General features: G+C 32.0%; 1 protein-coding gene across 2 annotated transcripts; it reads left to right on the forward strand.

The window, feature by feature from the left end:
• Positions 1 to 2,763: 2,763 nt before the first annotated feature.
• LOC107920614 (inactive beta-amylase 4, chloroplastic) lies at positions 2,764 to 8,230 on the forward strand. Of its 2 annotated transcripts, none has more exons than XM_016850408.2 (10): positions 2,764 to 3,074; positions 3,945 to 4,073; positions 4,315 to 4,561; positions 4,922 to 5,142; positions 5,250 to 5,327; positions 5,388 to 5,559; positions 6,021 to 6,274; positions 6,792 to 6,861; positions 7,681 to 7,749; positions 7,981 to 8,230. In XM_016850408.2, the coding sequence occupies exons 1-10, from the start codon at positions 2,899 to 2,901 to the stop codon at positions 8,131 to 8,133; spliced, it is 1,569 nt and encodes a 522-aa protein (XP_016705897.2). In that variant the 5' UTR covers positions 2,764 to 2,898; the 3' UTR covers positions 8,134 to 8,230. The 2 variants fall into 2 exon arrangements, with proteins under 2 accessions (XP_016705897.2, XP_016705898.2); XM_016850409.2 differs by having other exon boundaries at positions 2,766 to 3,074; positions 5,400 to 5,559.
• The last annotated feature ends 8,591 nt before the right edge of the window (positions 8,231 to 16,821 follow it).

Consider the following 16,821-nt stretch of genomic DNA (forward strand, 5'->3'; position numbering starts at 1 on the left):
CCACTTTGCATTCTTATAATCTTTGTGGAAGTTAGCCGCAATGTGACGGATACAGTAAACGGATCTTCACGGCACACCGGAACGCCTAATAGCTACAATTAAACCCTACCATCTATCAGAGATGATGCAAATGTTATCGTTTCTAATAACATACTTCCGCAGATTTGTGAAGAAGAATTCCCAAGACTCCATGTTCTCTTTATCTACAATAGCAAATACTATTGGGAGCACGTTTCTGTTACCGTCTTGAGTAACTACAAGAAGTAGGATCTATGTATATTTTTCATACAGTCAGGTCTCATCCACCTGTACAAATGGCTTGCAGTGGGGAAATGCCCGCACACATGGATCGAATGTCCAGAACATCCGATGGAAAATCCTTTTTGCCGGCTGTAACTGGTCATCCGGGCCGTAATATGGCATTGTCTGCAACTCAATCACAATCCTCGGTATGTACTCCCGCATAGCAGCTATCCAACCTTGAAGATCGTTATACGATGAATCGTAATCCCCATACAGTTGCTCCATCGCCATCTGTTTAGCTATCCATGCCTTCCGATATGAGACTCGATACTAGAATCGTGCTTGCATTTCGGCAATCAGTACCGAAACTTTAATAGTCGGCATGTCCTTCACCATTGGCATGATACACGTATAGATAGTTTTTGAATCAAGTTTTCCATGATCTTCTGTCATACGTGTTAATGTGCATGTATGAGGACCAACAAATTTTCGTATCTCCCACATCTGAGAACTTCTAATGAATGCAGCTCGTACCCGCCAATTGCAGCCTTCTGCTGCCTTCCAACACTCTCCAACATATATTGTCAGAGTAGACACGGAGACTTTATAATCCACCGATATCTTCATGCTGTACCGTTTAATGGCATATATGCACTCTTCTTTACACTCGAATCTCTGGCCTATGAATAACTCCTCATCATCAGATGTTACGGCCAGCCCGTGAGAATGAACTATTTCAGGGTACTCCGAAAACTCAGCTACATACGCTGCGTCGGGGTCTATGAGCGACATGTGTGGCCCAGGATTATTGTGTATCAAAATACGCCGTATCTGCTCCCCGGTCGAAGAAGCGTTAATGCCTTCATCGTTGTTGACATTTTCATCGTCAATATCATCAGGTACATCGTCCACATCGGGATCATTGTCACTATCGACCTATTCATCCCAATGATCGCCACCACATTCTTCTTCGCTAGCACCTTCTTCTTCACCACCAACCATATCAACATCGGGTGTAATATTCAGGTCGATACCGATTCCACCCATAGTCGATTCACTATCAACGTATGATATTGGAGCCACCATCCATGGTTCTTCAGCTCCGTCTTCTTCATCAAATAAGTGATTCAGTGCATTCTTCTCACTCTCATTCCCACAGTAGAGATCGACCATTGTCTCCACGTCTTCGTCGTCTACAAGTTCCATTTCGACGAATTTGACCAGATTTGTCGAAACTGGAAACTTGTAGAAAATTTTTGATATCTTTCTCCCACAACGTCTAAGAATTTTTGCATTAATCCCTGCCTTCATTTCATTGAACGATACATTTCTATTAAATCTCATTGTTATTTGTTACCGACATTCAAATACACATCCAACACTTGTTGTCAAGATGACTCCATCGAAATAAACGCATACAAGAAACTTAGCATCCATCTTCAATATTTAATCTGTCAAAAAATAAACAAAATCTCATAAAAATTCTCGAACGGTAAATAAATTATTTAAAAAAAAATTAATGTTTCAATATGCAATTTTGTACATAAAAACCGTTTAACCACTAATCCTAATAACTAACACAATAATAATATTAATAATTTTATACTCAAAATAATACACACTAAAATTATTAATTAGGGTTTTACTAAAAATAATAACTAACTAACTATAATAATAATACTAGTTTTTTACTAACTAGTTTATTTTGGTAAATAAAAATTATAACTAACCATAATAATAATACTAGTTTTTTACTAACAATAATAGTACTAAGTTACATCTTAATACATTAATAACATCTTAATACTAACAACAACAACAACAACAATAACAACAACAACAACAACTATAATAATAATAATACTAACTAAAACTATCAATTTGAGTTTTATTAATCTTAATAACTAAACTAAAACAAAAAATATTACAAAATATACAAACAATAACAACAATATAATCAATTATTTTTTAAAAAATACCTTCTTTTTCTCTTCTCTTTCTCTCTTTTTCTCTTCTTTTTCGTAGCACCTCTTCTTCCTCTTCTTCTTCTTTTTCTTCTGATTTTTCTCCTTTCAGCTGGACAGAGCTCGTGTTTATAACACGAGTAGTGCCGCCAATCAGTATGGCACCATTGGTGCCGCCAATGGCTTTGGCACATTTGTTGCCGCCAATCACCTTGGCCTGACCAGGGTGTTGTCAATTCGGTGCAGGCTTTTTGCAGTTTTTTTTTTCCTGTTTTTTGTTTTTTTTGGTATATTTTGGTAAATAAAAAAATTTATAATATTTTGGTAAATAAAAAACTTATAATATTTTGGTTTTTTTTATTTTTTATAATAATTTTGTAAAAAACTCATAGTGGCAAAAAAGAATTAGGGATAGTAAATCATGTCAAATTTCAAAATTTTTTGAATTTCAAGGGCATAACTGCAAAACTGCCCATTAAACTTTGTATAATATACATATTATAAAATAAAAGGATGAGAATTTTTTTCCTTTAAAAAAACCAAGGAAAAAAAAGTGTAGTACTAACATTTTTTTTCCCTTAAAAAGAAAAAAAAAAGAAAAAATAGCTTTCACAATTATTATTTTTATTGTTTGATATTTTCTCTGTGCAAAACCAGAGAAATTGATGAGAAGAAGAAGAAAAAGAAAAAGATGGCATGCAAGTGTGGAGGCTACTACTACACTTTGAACGCAAAGGCGAGCTTCGATCGCGACTTAGCGAAAACGCGAAAGTTTCTTCTCCGAAACGTTTCAGTGATCCGCATGTTCACGAGCGGATTCTTCCGCAGTAAATGGCGATCCATTGCTGGTAAACGTCGCATCTTGAGGTCGGTGACTGATATTTTTCGTTTTATTTTATGATTTCTAACTTTTTCCTGTTTGATTACCGAGAAAATTGTACAAAATGAAAATTTCGATATCCGTGCTCTTTTTTCTTTTTTTTCTTCTTTTTGCTTGAATGTAATTAGTCTTAATAACCGAAGAGCTGATTGGAAGCGTTTATTTTAGGAGAAAATTTGGGTTTGTCGTATCTTAGAGCTGTACATTGCAGTTAATGTTTCGTTGGCGATAAAAATAAGAGAGCAAGGAAAATTGTTGAATTGATAAAAAGCGGAATCTGTTTTTGTTAGAGCTGAAAAATTAAATTAAGTGACGATTTTTTAGTTTATCTAATTCAGAAGAGAGAAATCGTAACCATTCAGCTCTGACAAGAAAAAGAAAGAAGAAAACACTTGTAAATTGTAAAGCTATATTATCAATTTTCGAATTTAGATATGAAGCCAATTGACGATTAGGAGGATTTGTTCCGTTTTGATCAGATTTTAAGGCAATGTAACGGGAAAAAAGATGAAAATGATTTCGTGGAGTCACTTCGAGTAGTTAGTAAACTGTTTTCTTTAAAAACAAAGCTCATGTTTCTGGTTTTTACTGAAATGGAATTATCTTAGTATGGTGAAGTAAGCATGTGGTTTTGTTGTGGCTCAAAGTGTTTCTAAGTTCTATGATACTTCTTCTTCTTATTCCTTTTAATTTCATTGGAAGAGATTGATTCTGTTCAAACAAGTTACTGCTTAGGTTGCTTGGATTGCAGTGATGGGATATTACTTGGCAAACTTAACAAAATTTAAAATTTTATGGTTTTCTTTTTAGCTGAATTATATACCTTGCTCTGATGTAGAAGTACTGATTTCTTGCAGCATGGATGCTCGAGAGAAATCGAGATCCACGATACTGGAATCATCGAAAGATAAGAGGGTGCCTATTTTTGTAATGATGCCTGTGGATATATTCACTCTTGATGCCTCTGGGTGTCCAAGAATTAGAAAGTAAGGTTTAGGCATTTCATCTGCTCGATTATCAATATATTGTATGGTTCAGCTTTTCTAAAAGGGAGGTAGACTCAATGTCTGCCTCATACTTTCCGCTATAAGGAGAATATAACCACCTTGTCCTAATTAACATTCTCATTTATAGGATTTTTGTTTTTGATATCTTAAATTTTGGATATTATGCCTTGTTTTGCTTTCCAAAATAAAACGGTTTTTGATTTGGTCTTTGTTGTTTCAGGCTCAAGGCCTTAACTGTATCTCTAAAAGCACTCAAGTTGGCAGGTGTTCATGGAATTGGAGTTGAAGTCTGGTGGGGAATAGTGGAGCGTTTCTCACCTTTTGACTACGATTGGTCTCTGTATGAAGAGCTGTTTAAATTGATTTCTGATTCAGGGCTGAAGTTGCATGTTGCTTTGTCTTTTCACTCAAATATTCACTCAACTCATGGAAAAGGGGGTGTGAGTCTACCACTGTGGATTTTGGAGGTTTGCCATTTACTTGTTATCTTCTAATGGAATTGTCACAGAGTAAGAATTGCACTGTCAATTTACTAAGGTTTTATTTCGGTGCAACACATTAGACTGGTAGGGTTCTTGCCATCCTATCTGTTGAGTGATTTAATAAATTCAGATGGCAAAACTTACATTTTTTACTCAACCATCAGTTCCATTTGCTAGGTGATCTACTTTTGTTATCCTGTAAGTGAGACTGCATTCTATCTTCCAATATGTCTTAAGCTACTTCATTGAAAAGCTTATGAGATAGGAAATTCACTAAGAGCACGTTATTTATAAATTATATTATCATACTGCTAGCTAATATATTTTTTTCCCTTTTGCTGTCAGATTGGTGATGTAAATAAAGATATATACTATAGAGATCAACAGGGGTTCTCCAACAATGATTATCTCACACTAGGGGTGGATCATGTTCCTCTGTTATCTGGGCGGACTGCCCTCCAGTGTTATGAAGATTTCATGCTTAGTTTTGTTAACAAATTTGAATCCTTTATTGGAACTGTAATTGAAGAAATAAGCATCGGTCTTGGTCCTTCTGGAGAACTTAGGTACTTTATGGTTCTTATGTTATTCTTTTCCTTTTTTTTTTTGTTCAGTCTATGAAGTTATTGTTGAAACATGATTATGAAGTCATTGCATGATTGTCTTAGTGCAGGTATCCTGCTCATCCTTTTGGTGATGGTAGATGGAAATTCCCTGGCATCGGTGAATTCCAGTGTTATGATAAGTACATGTAGGCATAAACTGTTTCCATCCTAATACAAGCTCAGGTGTTTCATTATTCTCAAGATAGTTTTGCTTGCAGGATGGAGGACTTAAAGATGGCTGCATGCCGAGAAGGAAAACCTCAATGGGGGGACAAAGGGCCACAGAATGCTGGCTGTTACAACAGTCTTCCATCTGGGGTGCCCTTCTTTGAAGAGGGAAAGGAGAGCTTTCTATCTGATTATGGCCGTTTCTTCCTGGTACTATGCTTTATCTGTAATATATTCGTACCAGATTTATGTCTGTACATTGTGCAGATTAATATTCTACAACATTCAGGCACCAATATAATATGTACTGCTACCATGCATTAACTTATAGTATTCAAACCGTCCATTTGAATTTAATCCATTGACCAGATATCTGCAATATAGAAGAGTGGTGCTGAATTTACTGACTGTCATATTGAGAGGTTATTTATGATCATTGCAACATTTTTATTTTCTAAGTTACTCGTCTACTAAAATGGTAATATATGGGGTAGAGCTCCTTTTGGCTGGGGCTCATAGTGATATACAAATAGGTATGTATTTATTGGGGAAAGTGCGTGATAACATCATGTTTTCAGAAATCCAATATGCAATCTCCAGCCTCAGATTAAACATGATTATGGAAACAAACTTAGCATTTAAAAACCATACTTGGGAATGATCTTTTGCAGGAATGGTACAGTGGTAGGCTGATTTGTCATGCAGATGCCATTCTTGCAAAGGCAGCAAAGATATTGAAAAAATACCAAGAAAATGAGCAAACTTCTGTTATGTTGGTGGCTAAAATTGGTGGAATTTATTGGTGGTACCAGACTCTATCACACCCTGCTGAACTTACTGCTGGTTACTACAACACTGCTCTGAGAGATGGTTATGATCCAGTTGTCTCAGTGTTGTCTCGACATGGAGCTGCTTTGCATATTCCGTGAGAATTTTATCTTTATCTAGTTCTTTTTTTATTTTTTTCATTTTCTTCTTTACCCAGATGGATTTCTGTTTGTTTGGGTTTCCTCTTCAAAAACTTTCTGCACAATGCATTATTCATTTAATGACTGAAAATAGTTTTGGTGCAATATTTGGGGTGAACTTATACTTGCTCACAGATTACAGTGGAATGATTGACATACAAGGCTGTGAATCTCATATCCACCTTTGAGTCTCCGTAATGAAACTAATTTTTGTAGAAACTTTGGAACCAATATGTTTCTATCATTTTGCAGATGTACCAAATCTTGAGGTTAAAGCTTACAAGATGCAATCTAGATGTTAGGGAATAGCAAGCATCAACAATTGAAGTTTTTTTTTTTTTTCTGTTCTTTGCTTCTTCATTGTGCCCCTCCTCCTCGTCCTCCTCTCTGTTATCTAAGTTTGATCATGTATATTGGTTGTAGATATTTATCCATTTCCATCCTGCATTTTCATTTCTTCAACTTACCTTGCAGCTGCTTAGAGATGATGGACAGTGAAACCCCACCAACCTATCTTTGCAGTCCTGAAGGATTACTGAAACAGGCATGAGTTCTTTTTTATTGACAATTTTCTTTTCTTCTTTGACCAAGAAATATGTGATTTTAGTCATTGCCATTTTAGCTGCTTAAATCTACAAATGGTACTGTTCCATGACTTGAATTTATCTTGTAATTGATTAAAGAAGTTTATGTAGTAACATGTTTTGACATTCCCTTCATGCCTATTGCAGTGGGTATTATAATTTGGTGTAGACCTGTCAATATTCCTGATGTGTTTATGTATTTTGTTATGTCATATTCATTTTTAAGCTGTTTTATATTTATATAAATTTTGACATATAGATTTTAACACATTCTTAGTAAAGTTCATGTTATTTTTCATGTAGAGTGTTTTTTTGTCAAACTTAATTATTTCCAGTGGCATGTTGGATATTGACAAGACTTATTTGATGCTATTTTTTAGTTACTGTTTCGCTGAAATATGTTTACAAGTGTAGCCTCTCACCTTATGCCCCTTGAAAAAGAAAAGAGAAAAGATTATCTTGTTCCATCTCCATGATTTTGTGACGAGTGAACCTGAATCTGTGTAAATTTTAGGGCTTAATGGGCTAATACTTAAGGCCTAATCCCTTTCCAGACATCAAGAAACAGTTCTGTTTTCACCTTCTATGACATATATAGAGAAAACATCTGGTTGCATGTTATAAGGAAGTTTAAATGAAGTTGGTAAAACTGTATTACTATTATATATGATTTAACAGCTAAAGAGTGTCAATACCAGATGCAACTTGTCTCATTAGTCATTCCTATGCTTCTCTTGTGCCAAAACCTAATTTCTTTGACCTTCTGACTTTCAATGCAGATGCAGTCTGTTTCAAAGAAAAGGATCGTTAACTTGATTGGAAGAAATACAACCGAACGACTTGACAAAGTAAATATCATTCTATCTTAACACAATATTGTCTACCCTTCAGCTTAATAATAAGATTTAATTGTTTTTTTGGCAATGATTAATATGGTACTCGTGATGGCTTTTAACTCTCAGGTTCACAATTAGTTTAGTACTTGTCCTTTCCCGGTTCCTTTGAACTTTCTGTTGCCGGTATTTTCTTTACTAGAATGACTCATATTTTCTCTTTCGTTCTCTTTCAAACTCTCGCAGACTGGACTATGGAAAATTCGTTCAAACTGTTACAATCCCCAAGCAGAAGTTGTAAGATCATTTACTTATTTCAGAATGAATGATAGTATATTTAGGGTTGAAAATTGGAATAACTTTGTACCTTTTGTCAGAATGATGAGCACCGATTTGTAATATACAGTTTCAACTGTCTACCACTTTACTAAGCTCATTAAGATAACCCTGCCCCTATATTTTTTTTACCTGACTGGGGGATGGGGAAATTGCAGAAGCTTTTCTGGTCTTGTCTTATATCTGGTTATACATCCTTTCCTCATTCATTTCCAGCATTGATATTTTTAGATGTTGGAAAATAAATCCAAAAAGTATCAAAAGGTTCACCAAAATTTAAGGAAGATGTTGGTTTTGCCACAGTGCTTGATGCTAGTATAACTTTGTGGAGCTTCTTCTCCAGAAGGTGTGAAAAATGATCATTGAGAATCATATCCTTCTGATTTTCAATCCCAGTTCTTCCACTCAGCATCTAATAGCTTTCATGTTTTATGACCTGGTTGAAAGTTAAATTATTAACACATGGAAACTCATAGATTCATTTTTGAAGTGGTTGATGGACATGGTATTCAGTACTTAGCTTATTTTAGGGGAGAGATTCTATCAAATAGCAATGTTTCATTAAGTTTTTTGCTTCTCTTCTACTCTTCAATGTTCGTAGGCCACGTTGTACTAAAGGCACTTTGTTTATTTTGCTATTAGTCTTTCTATATTGTGGTTAATATGAAAATACCAAAATGTTGTATTTCTGTAGCGTGTTCCAATTCTTCATTTTTCTTGAAATACTTGTATCAAACACATATGAACCAGGCCTTTGGCAAATAAATTGGAGGCAACTGTGACTTGCATGTACTTCTCATCATCGTGATTTGTTGTGATGTAGCATATAGTTGTTAGAGATTGTTATCAATGTTGGAACCCTATGTGTCAACAATATGCAACCGTGCAGTGATCAATCCACACATCCCTTGAGCCAAATATTGAGATCCTATCCCTATCAGGACAACAGCTTATTGCATATTGGGGGATGACTGATCCCACACTATGTCAGATCCTGAAGGTAAGCAATAATGGATATAGATGTTATGTATGATTAAATATTCACATTATCTAAGGTTGTGCATGATCTGCCTGTTATTTGGATAATGTATCCTCTCCTGTCGATGTCTATGTTGGTTCGGAGTTGTCTTACTTACTCTTCCTTTGGTAGGAAAGAAAGAAACGGGTGAGAAAACAATTTAATCTAATGGTTGAACTACATTAATGTGCTATTTTGTAGCTCAACTATTAGATTAAAACATTTTCGTTCTTTATCTGACTTTTCTTCATCCTACCAATTGAAGCTTTAGGCTTACAACTTTATGATGATCAAAGATGATCCTTAGATGTTTGTTGAGAAGAAGAAGAGGTTGGAAGCTTGAGTGACAGTTCAAACGGTGGTATGCAGACATCCGTAAGAGAGAGGTTTACAAGTGTCAAGACCCCAGGTTAAGAAAGGGGGAGAAGAATAATGCTTCTCCTTCTACCTTTCTAATTAACCAGAGACACTCATAAACCTCCCTCTTACGGCTCTTTGCACACTACTGTGTGAACTGCCTAAACCTTCAACCTCTTCTCGACAATTTTCTTTAGTGGCTGCATGACATAGTGTTCCTAGAGTTGGACGTAACTGGATCATCATTATAGTATCTACATAAACTTCACCGTCTGGACCCCCGTAGGTATTTTTTCCCCGAGCCCAATTGTATAATCAGCCAGCCTTTTCCGATCGTCATTCCATTCAGGGTCACGCCTATAGTGTAACCAGATCTTTATATGCCATAGCATAGCATAGAAACCTGGGAATTGAATGGTTCTGTGAGAGTAATTTTTGGCGTGAAATTTCCATTTTGTGTAAAGCTTTTACTGATCCCAGTTTTATTTTAATTGGTTCGTGTCAGTCAGTCGGGGGATTCTTTTTTTATTTCATTATCCAGGCTTGGGTTGAACTGGTCTAGGCAAAGCCTGTTTCACTATTCAAACGAATATTAAAAATTATTATTTTTATCTATTTTATTAATACAAATTTAAACTGAATATATTCAGTTTTACTTTATTAATTGTTTAATAATAAACCCTTGATTCTAAAAACCGAGATTGTCATAAGGCGTTTATGGATATTTCTTAATCTCTCGGAACTAGCAGAATAAATAAATGAGATGTTTCTATTATCATTTTCAAGCGATTGAAAAATAAAGAAAAGAAAACAGAATATTCAAAATGATTGCATCACATTATGGGTAAACTGTAAAAGGAGTTATTTTTGTTTGTCTCAAATTACGTTTTAGTTATTTATGTTTGAAATATTACGTTCCAGTTATTTACGTTATCGTTTTGTTACGAAGTGGACATTTTAACGTTAAGCTTCGTTACTTCCCTAACAGTGGACTTGCGTGGTGGTTTAAATGAGTTTTAAATGCTAACTTGGATGTGTTATGTGGTAGTTTAAATTAAAATTTATTTAATTAAAAACTTGTTTTCATTCCAACAACTAGAAATTTAAGTTGGCATTTAAAACTTATTTGGATTGTCATGTAGAATTATTATGAGGGAGGTAATGGAATTTAATGGTAGAGTGACATTTCGTAACAAAACGATAACGCAAGTGACTAAAATGTAACATTTCAAACATAAATGATAAAAATATAATTTGAGGCAAACAAAAATGACTATTTTTATAGTTTACCCTAACATTATTTCATCTAATTTTATCGTATGTCACTATGAAAATGAACTTCTTTCTTGCAAAAAGAGAAGTTTTTTTATTTCATCTGTTCCATTACTTGAATTTGACACACCTTACATCACTATTTTACTAATTTTTCAAGGGCTAAAAATCTCATTTACTTAATTTAAAATTTTTGGATACCTATTAAGCATATATAACAGTATTTGGTCTCGCTTATAGGATTTAAAAACTACTAATAGTGTATCAGGACACAATTTACCCTTTCTTTTTCCAACATGATTCCTTGAAAAAAAAGCAAACAGTACAATCGAGCAGGCCTGGAAGGAACCCGGATAAAAAAACATAAGAAAGGGGTTCAAAAAAGTCGGCGCCAAGATCGAAGAGGTGAGCGAAAGAGTGACCAAAGTGTTCGAGGGCCAAAGCATATGCACCATCAACAGCACGCGTGCTTCCATCAAAGAGGCCATGTTGATAGCAATGCTCAAACCATGGAAGCCGGCTAGAACCACTAAAAGATTCAGAGTGTTCTAGCTCTATGTAGTAGGAGAGACATAAGGGACTCGACAAATATTTATATGGAAGCCGGCATAGAGTCTCACGTGTATAATTACATCAAATTAATATTTATGTATACAATTGTACATTAAATTAAAATTTATGTATAATTTGGAACTTATCCCTACTTTAATTTTTTAATTTAAGCCAAACTCATCCTTGAAGTTCAAAATTTTAAATTCTTGATTAGCATTGACATTGAAGTCTTAAAGACTAAGAGAAACATGGTTGTTTTTTGTTTTATTGGTATAAATGAAGTCTAGTACTCCAAATCCAGATTTATTTAAAACAATTTATTGAATATCACATTTTAAGGGTGACAGTTTTAACTAATTAAATCAAATTTTAAATTCAAATTCAACTTTGAAAAAACTAAAAACTTAAGCAAAACAAAACAAAACCAAACCAAACCAAAGTTAAATTAATCTTAATTCTTAAGTATGTTTTTTCAACTTTGTATTTTATTAAATTTAATGTTTTTTCAACTTTGTATTTTATTAAATTTAAATGTGACTGAATTATAAATTTTAACATATAAATTTTAACTTAAGGATGTGGGTTTAAGCATATTGAAGCGCGTTTATTCCCCAATTTAAGGGTTGTGATAGGCTATAGGTAATTTTTACTTTCACAATTAAATTAGATTTTTTAAAAAAAATCTATAACTCTTTCTTATAATTATTTTTTTGTAAACTAAAAATATGAAAAAAGACCAAGCAAAAGTTAAATAAGTCATGATCATCTCTATCCAACTTTGTACATTAATTAATTAAAATGTAGATGAAATTAAAGATTTGTCAACATGCAGCTGCAACTGTAACTCATAATCATCTTTATTCAATCTTATACTTTAACGAGTTAAAATGTAAATGAAACTATACATTTTTCAATGCATTATTTGAATTTTATTACATAAAAGTATTAGGTAACCTTCAGCGTATTGAGGTTTGAATTAGAGGCGAATCGGGGAGATGGCAGTCCCTTAAAATGGAAAAAGAATTCATTTAAACTCTTTTATAATTTATAAAATTTTAAATTAGTATTAATAAAATTACACTTTGGTCCTCCTAAAAGTAATAAAAATTTAATTTAAATTTTTAAAAATTATAAAGATATAAACTATTAAAATAATAAAATTATATTTTTACTATAATAAAAATATACAATTTAATTCTGAACCCAAAATTTTTTTACTTTGCCCCTATATAAATCCTTTTTTAACGAAAAAAAATATAAATTAGAAAATTGACAAAATCAAATCAAGGTTAAATCATAATTCATAATTGTCTCTTTCCTACCTTATAACATAATGAGTTAAAAATATAAACGAAGTTATAAATTTTCAAAGACATATTCTTTAATTTATGGTTAATATTACTTAGTGTAAATTTGGATAGGCGGTGCGATGCATTTAATTTACTTTTTATCTCACGTTACAGTATCACAACAATATCTAATCTCACCTCCACCGCTGATTTTACAGTAAATGTATCGTCCATCCAAACTCACCTTTAAACTAGTTAGGAGGCATAAAAAATATTTGAAAACACAATCGAAATATAAAAGAAACTAGGAGGCATGAAAAGATATATTTCATTTTAAATAAATTAAAAAAAAATTCAAACTCCTAAAAACTTATGCATTTTGTTATCATTTTCGATTGGATGATCCATTAATTCAGGTGGCGGAAGATTATAAATGGGTAATTTTTTATTGGAGATTGGGAATAGATGGACTTTCTGTAGGACCATTTACTGGCAGGATTTATCACCATTTTAGCGACTTTGGTGGCTTGGTCAATTACTCAAGATTAGCAATTATTCATTTCCTGATGCCAGCAATGTATAGTGGTCAAATAGGGTCATTTTCTTCTCGAGATCTTTTACTTTTTTTTTTCATCATGTGGGAATTCGAATTAATTCTCGTTTATCTACTTCTATCCATGGGGGGGAGAAACGTTTGTACTCGACTACAAAATTTATTTTATACATTACAGGTGGTTTCATTTTTCTATTAATAGGAGTATTGGGTCTCAGTTTATACGGTTCTAATGAGCCAACATTAAATTTTGAAACACTAACCAATCAATCATATCCTATCGCACTGGAAATAATATTCTATATTAGATTTCTTATTGCTTTTGCTATCAAATCACCGATTATACCCTTACATATGTGGTTACTGCATACCCATGGAGAGGCCCATTACAATACTTGTATGCTTCTAGTTGGAATTTTCTTAAAAATGGGAGCATATGGATTAATTCGATAAATATGGAATTATGATCTCATGTGCATTCCATATTTTTTCCCTGGTTGATAATAGTTGGTACAATGTAAATAATTTGAAGCGTAGAAAACCAAACAAAAGTTAAATCTTAACTCTTAAGCATCTCTTTCTAATCTTAAAAATGTGTAGTTCGAGTTTTAGCATGCGTAAGTTTTTCTTATCTTAAATTTATGACTTCTTTATTGAGATTTATTTTAGTAAACTAAAAATTTAGACGTAACAAAGTAGAGGTAAATATTAACTCTTAAACGATTCTTTCTAATCTTACACCATGATGAGTTAAAATATAAATGAAATTATAGATTTTTAAGGCATGTTCTTTAGATTTTACCGTTAATGTTTCCTTATACGAGAGTGGTCAATTGGATTCTCTTGTATTACTTTATTTTGTCTGAACTTAGAAACAGGTTAGCCGGCTAATTGGTCTTGGAATTTAGATATTAAAATTTAAGTTTGATCTATATTTTGAACGAATCTAATTTATTAATCAAATTCTCTAAATATCGAATGAACCTTTAGATTTAAGCAAATATTTAGAATTTAAGTAGGATCGACCTTCATAAGAGTGCAATCTCAACCTTAAAACATAATTATAATTGTATCAATTAAGAGTTTAACTTTTTAATTTGAGCCAAATCCACCCTTGATATTGAAGTCTTAAAGACTAAGAGAAACATTATTGTTTTTTGTTTTATTGGTATAAATGAAGTCTGGTGATCCAAATCCAAATTTATTTAATACAATTTATTGAATACCACATTTTAAGGGTGACAGTTTCATTAACTTTTAAATTCAAATTCAACTTTGAATAAACTAAAAACTTAGCCAAACTTAAATTAATCTTAATTCTTAAGTATCTTTTTTTCAACTTTGTATTTTATTAAATTTAAATGTGAATGAAATTATAGATTTTAACATATAAATTTTACAATTAGTATCGCCTAACTTGAGAACAATCTAGTTGGTTGAGTCTTAATTCAATTGGCATTAGCACTGTTGTCAGTGCAGGAAGACGTGGGTTCAAGCGTGTTTATCCTCCAATTTAAGGGTTGGAATGGGTTTTGGGCAGTTCTAAACATTGTAACAACTTAGAAACTTTCAGATACTTTCAACCTTCAACATAATTATAATTGTATCAATTAGGGATAAATCTCAAAACTATATATACATGAACTATGGTTTAATGTGCAATTATATACAAGAATTTTGATTTGATCCAATTAATTATATTTATCTAATATAAAAATAAATTGATGTATTTATCTCTTTAAATGTGTATGATTAAATCAAAATTAAAGTTTCAAATATACATTTGAACCACAATTAGAGTTTCACGCGTACAATTACATTTAATTTGAGCCAAATCCACCCTTGAAGTTCAATTAAATTCTTGATTAAAGCATTAAAGACTAAGAGGAACATTATTGTTTTTTGTTTTATTGGTATAAATGAAGTGTAGTTTCCAAATCCAAATTTATTTAATACAGTTTATTGAATATCACATTTTAAGGGTGACAGTTTCAACTAATTAAATCAAATTTCAATTTCAAATTCAACTTTGAATAAACTAAAAACTTAGCAAAACCAAACCAAATCAAACCAAACCAAAATTAAATTAATCTTAATTCTTAACCATCTTTTTTCAACTTTTTATTTTATTAAATTTAAATGTGAATGAAATTATAGATTTTAACGTATAAATTTTACAATTAATATAATCTAACTTGAGAATGATGAATTAAGTATCAATATATCTAGTCGATTGAGTCTTAACTTGGTTGGCCAGTGCAGAAGGACATAGGTTCTAGCATGCTGAAGCGCATTTACTCTCTAATTTAAGGGTTGAGATGGATTATAAGCAGTTTTTCAGATACTTTCACAATTGAATTAGATTTTTTTTTTAAAAAAGATCAATATATCTATAATTCAATTTTAATATCTATAACTCTTTCTTATAATTTTTTTTATAAACTAAAAATATGAAAAAAACCAAGCAAAGGTTAAATAACTCATCATCATTTCTATCCAACTTTGTACATTAATTAATTAAAATGTAGATGAAATTATACATTTTTCAATACATTATTTGAATTTTATTACATAAAAGTATTACGTGCCCTTCAGCATATTGAGGTTTGAATACGGAGGTGATTCTAAAAATAATAATAATTTAATTTAATTCTTTAAAAATTATAAAAATATAAACTATTAAAATAATAAAATTACGTTTTTACTATAATAAAAATATATAATTTAATTTTTGTCCCAAAATTTTTTTCTTACTTTGCTCAATCCTAATATTTACAACTTTTTTTTATCATAACATTTTTTAACGAAATATATATACGATTAGAATATGATGTATTTTACTTTGAATAAATTAGAAAATTGATAAAATCAAATGAAGGTTAAATCATAATGATTTAATTAATAATTGTCTCTTTCCTACCTTATAACATAATGAGTTAAAAATATAAAAGAAGTTCAATGCATATTTTTTAATTTACGGTGTGGTGCGTTTAGTCTTTTTTTTTTTTACGTTATAGTATTTAATCTCATTGTTATCACTATTTTTATACTAATTGTAGGTAAACGCGTCGCTCATCCAACCCCATCCTTAAACTGGTTAGGAGGCATAAAAAGATATATGAAAAAAAAGGAGGCATAAAAAGATATATTTTATTTTAAATAAATTAAAAAATTCGAACTCCTAAAAGCCTATGCATTTTGTTATAATTTCCGATTGGACGATCCATTAATTCAGGTGGCGGAAGATTATAAATAGAGAATTTTTTAATTGTTGATTGGGGATAGATAGACTTTCTATAGGGCCCATTTTACTGACAAAATTTATCACAATTTTAGCGACTTTGGTGGTTTGGCCAATCACTCGAGATTCACAGTTATTTCATTTCTTGATGCCAACAATGTACAGTGGTCAAATAGGGTTATTTTCTTCTCGAGATCTTTTACTGTTTTTCGTCATGTGGGAGTTCGGATTAATTCTCGTTTATCTACTTCTATCCAGGGGGAAGAAATGTCTGTACTCGACTACAAAATTTATTTTGTACACTACAAGGAGTTCTATTTTTCTATTAATAGGAGTTTTGGGTCTGGTTTATATGGTTCTAATGAGCCAACATTAAATTTTGAAACATTAGCTAATCAATCATATTCTATCGCACTCGAAATAATATTATATATTGGATATCTTGTTGCTTTTCCTATCAAATCACCGA

The sequence above is a fragment of the Gossypium hirsutum genome, chromosome D08, assembly GCF_007990345.1.
Source record: "Gossypium hirsutum isolate 1008001.06 chromosome D08, Gossypium_hirsutum_v2.1, whole genome shotgun sequence".
Taxonomy (NCBI): Eukaryota; Viridiplantae; Streptophyta; class Magnoliopsida; order Malvales; family Malvaceae; genus Gossypium; species Gossypium hirsutum.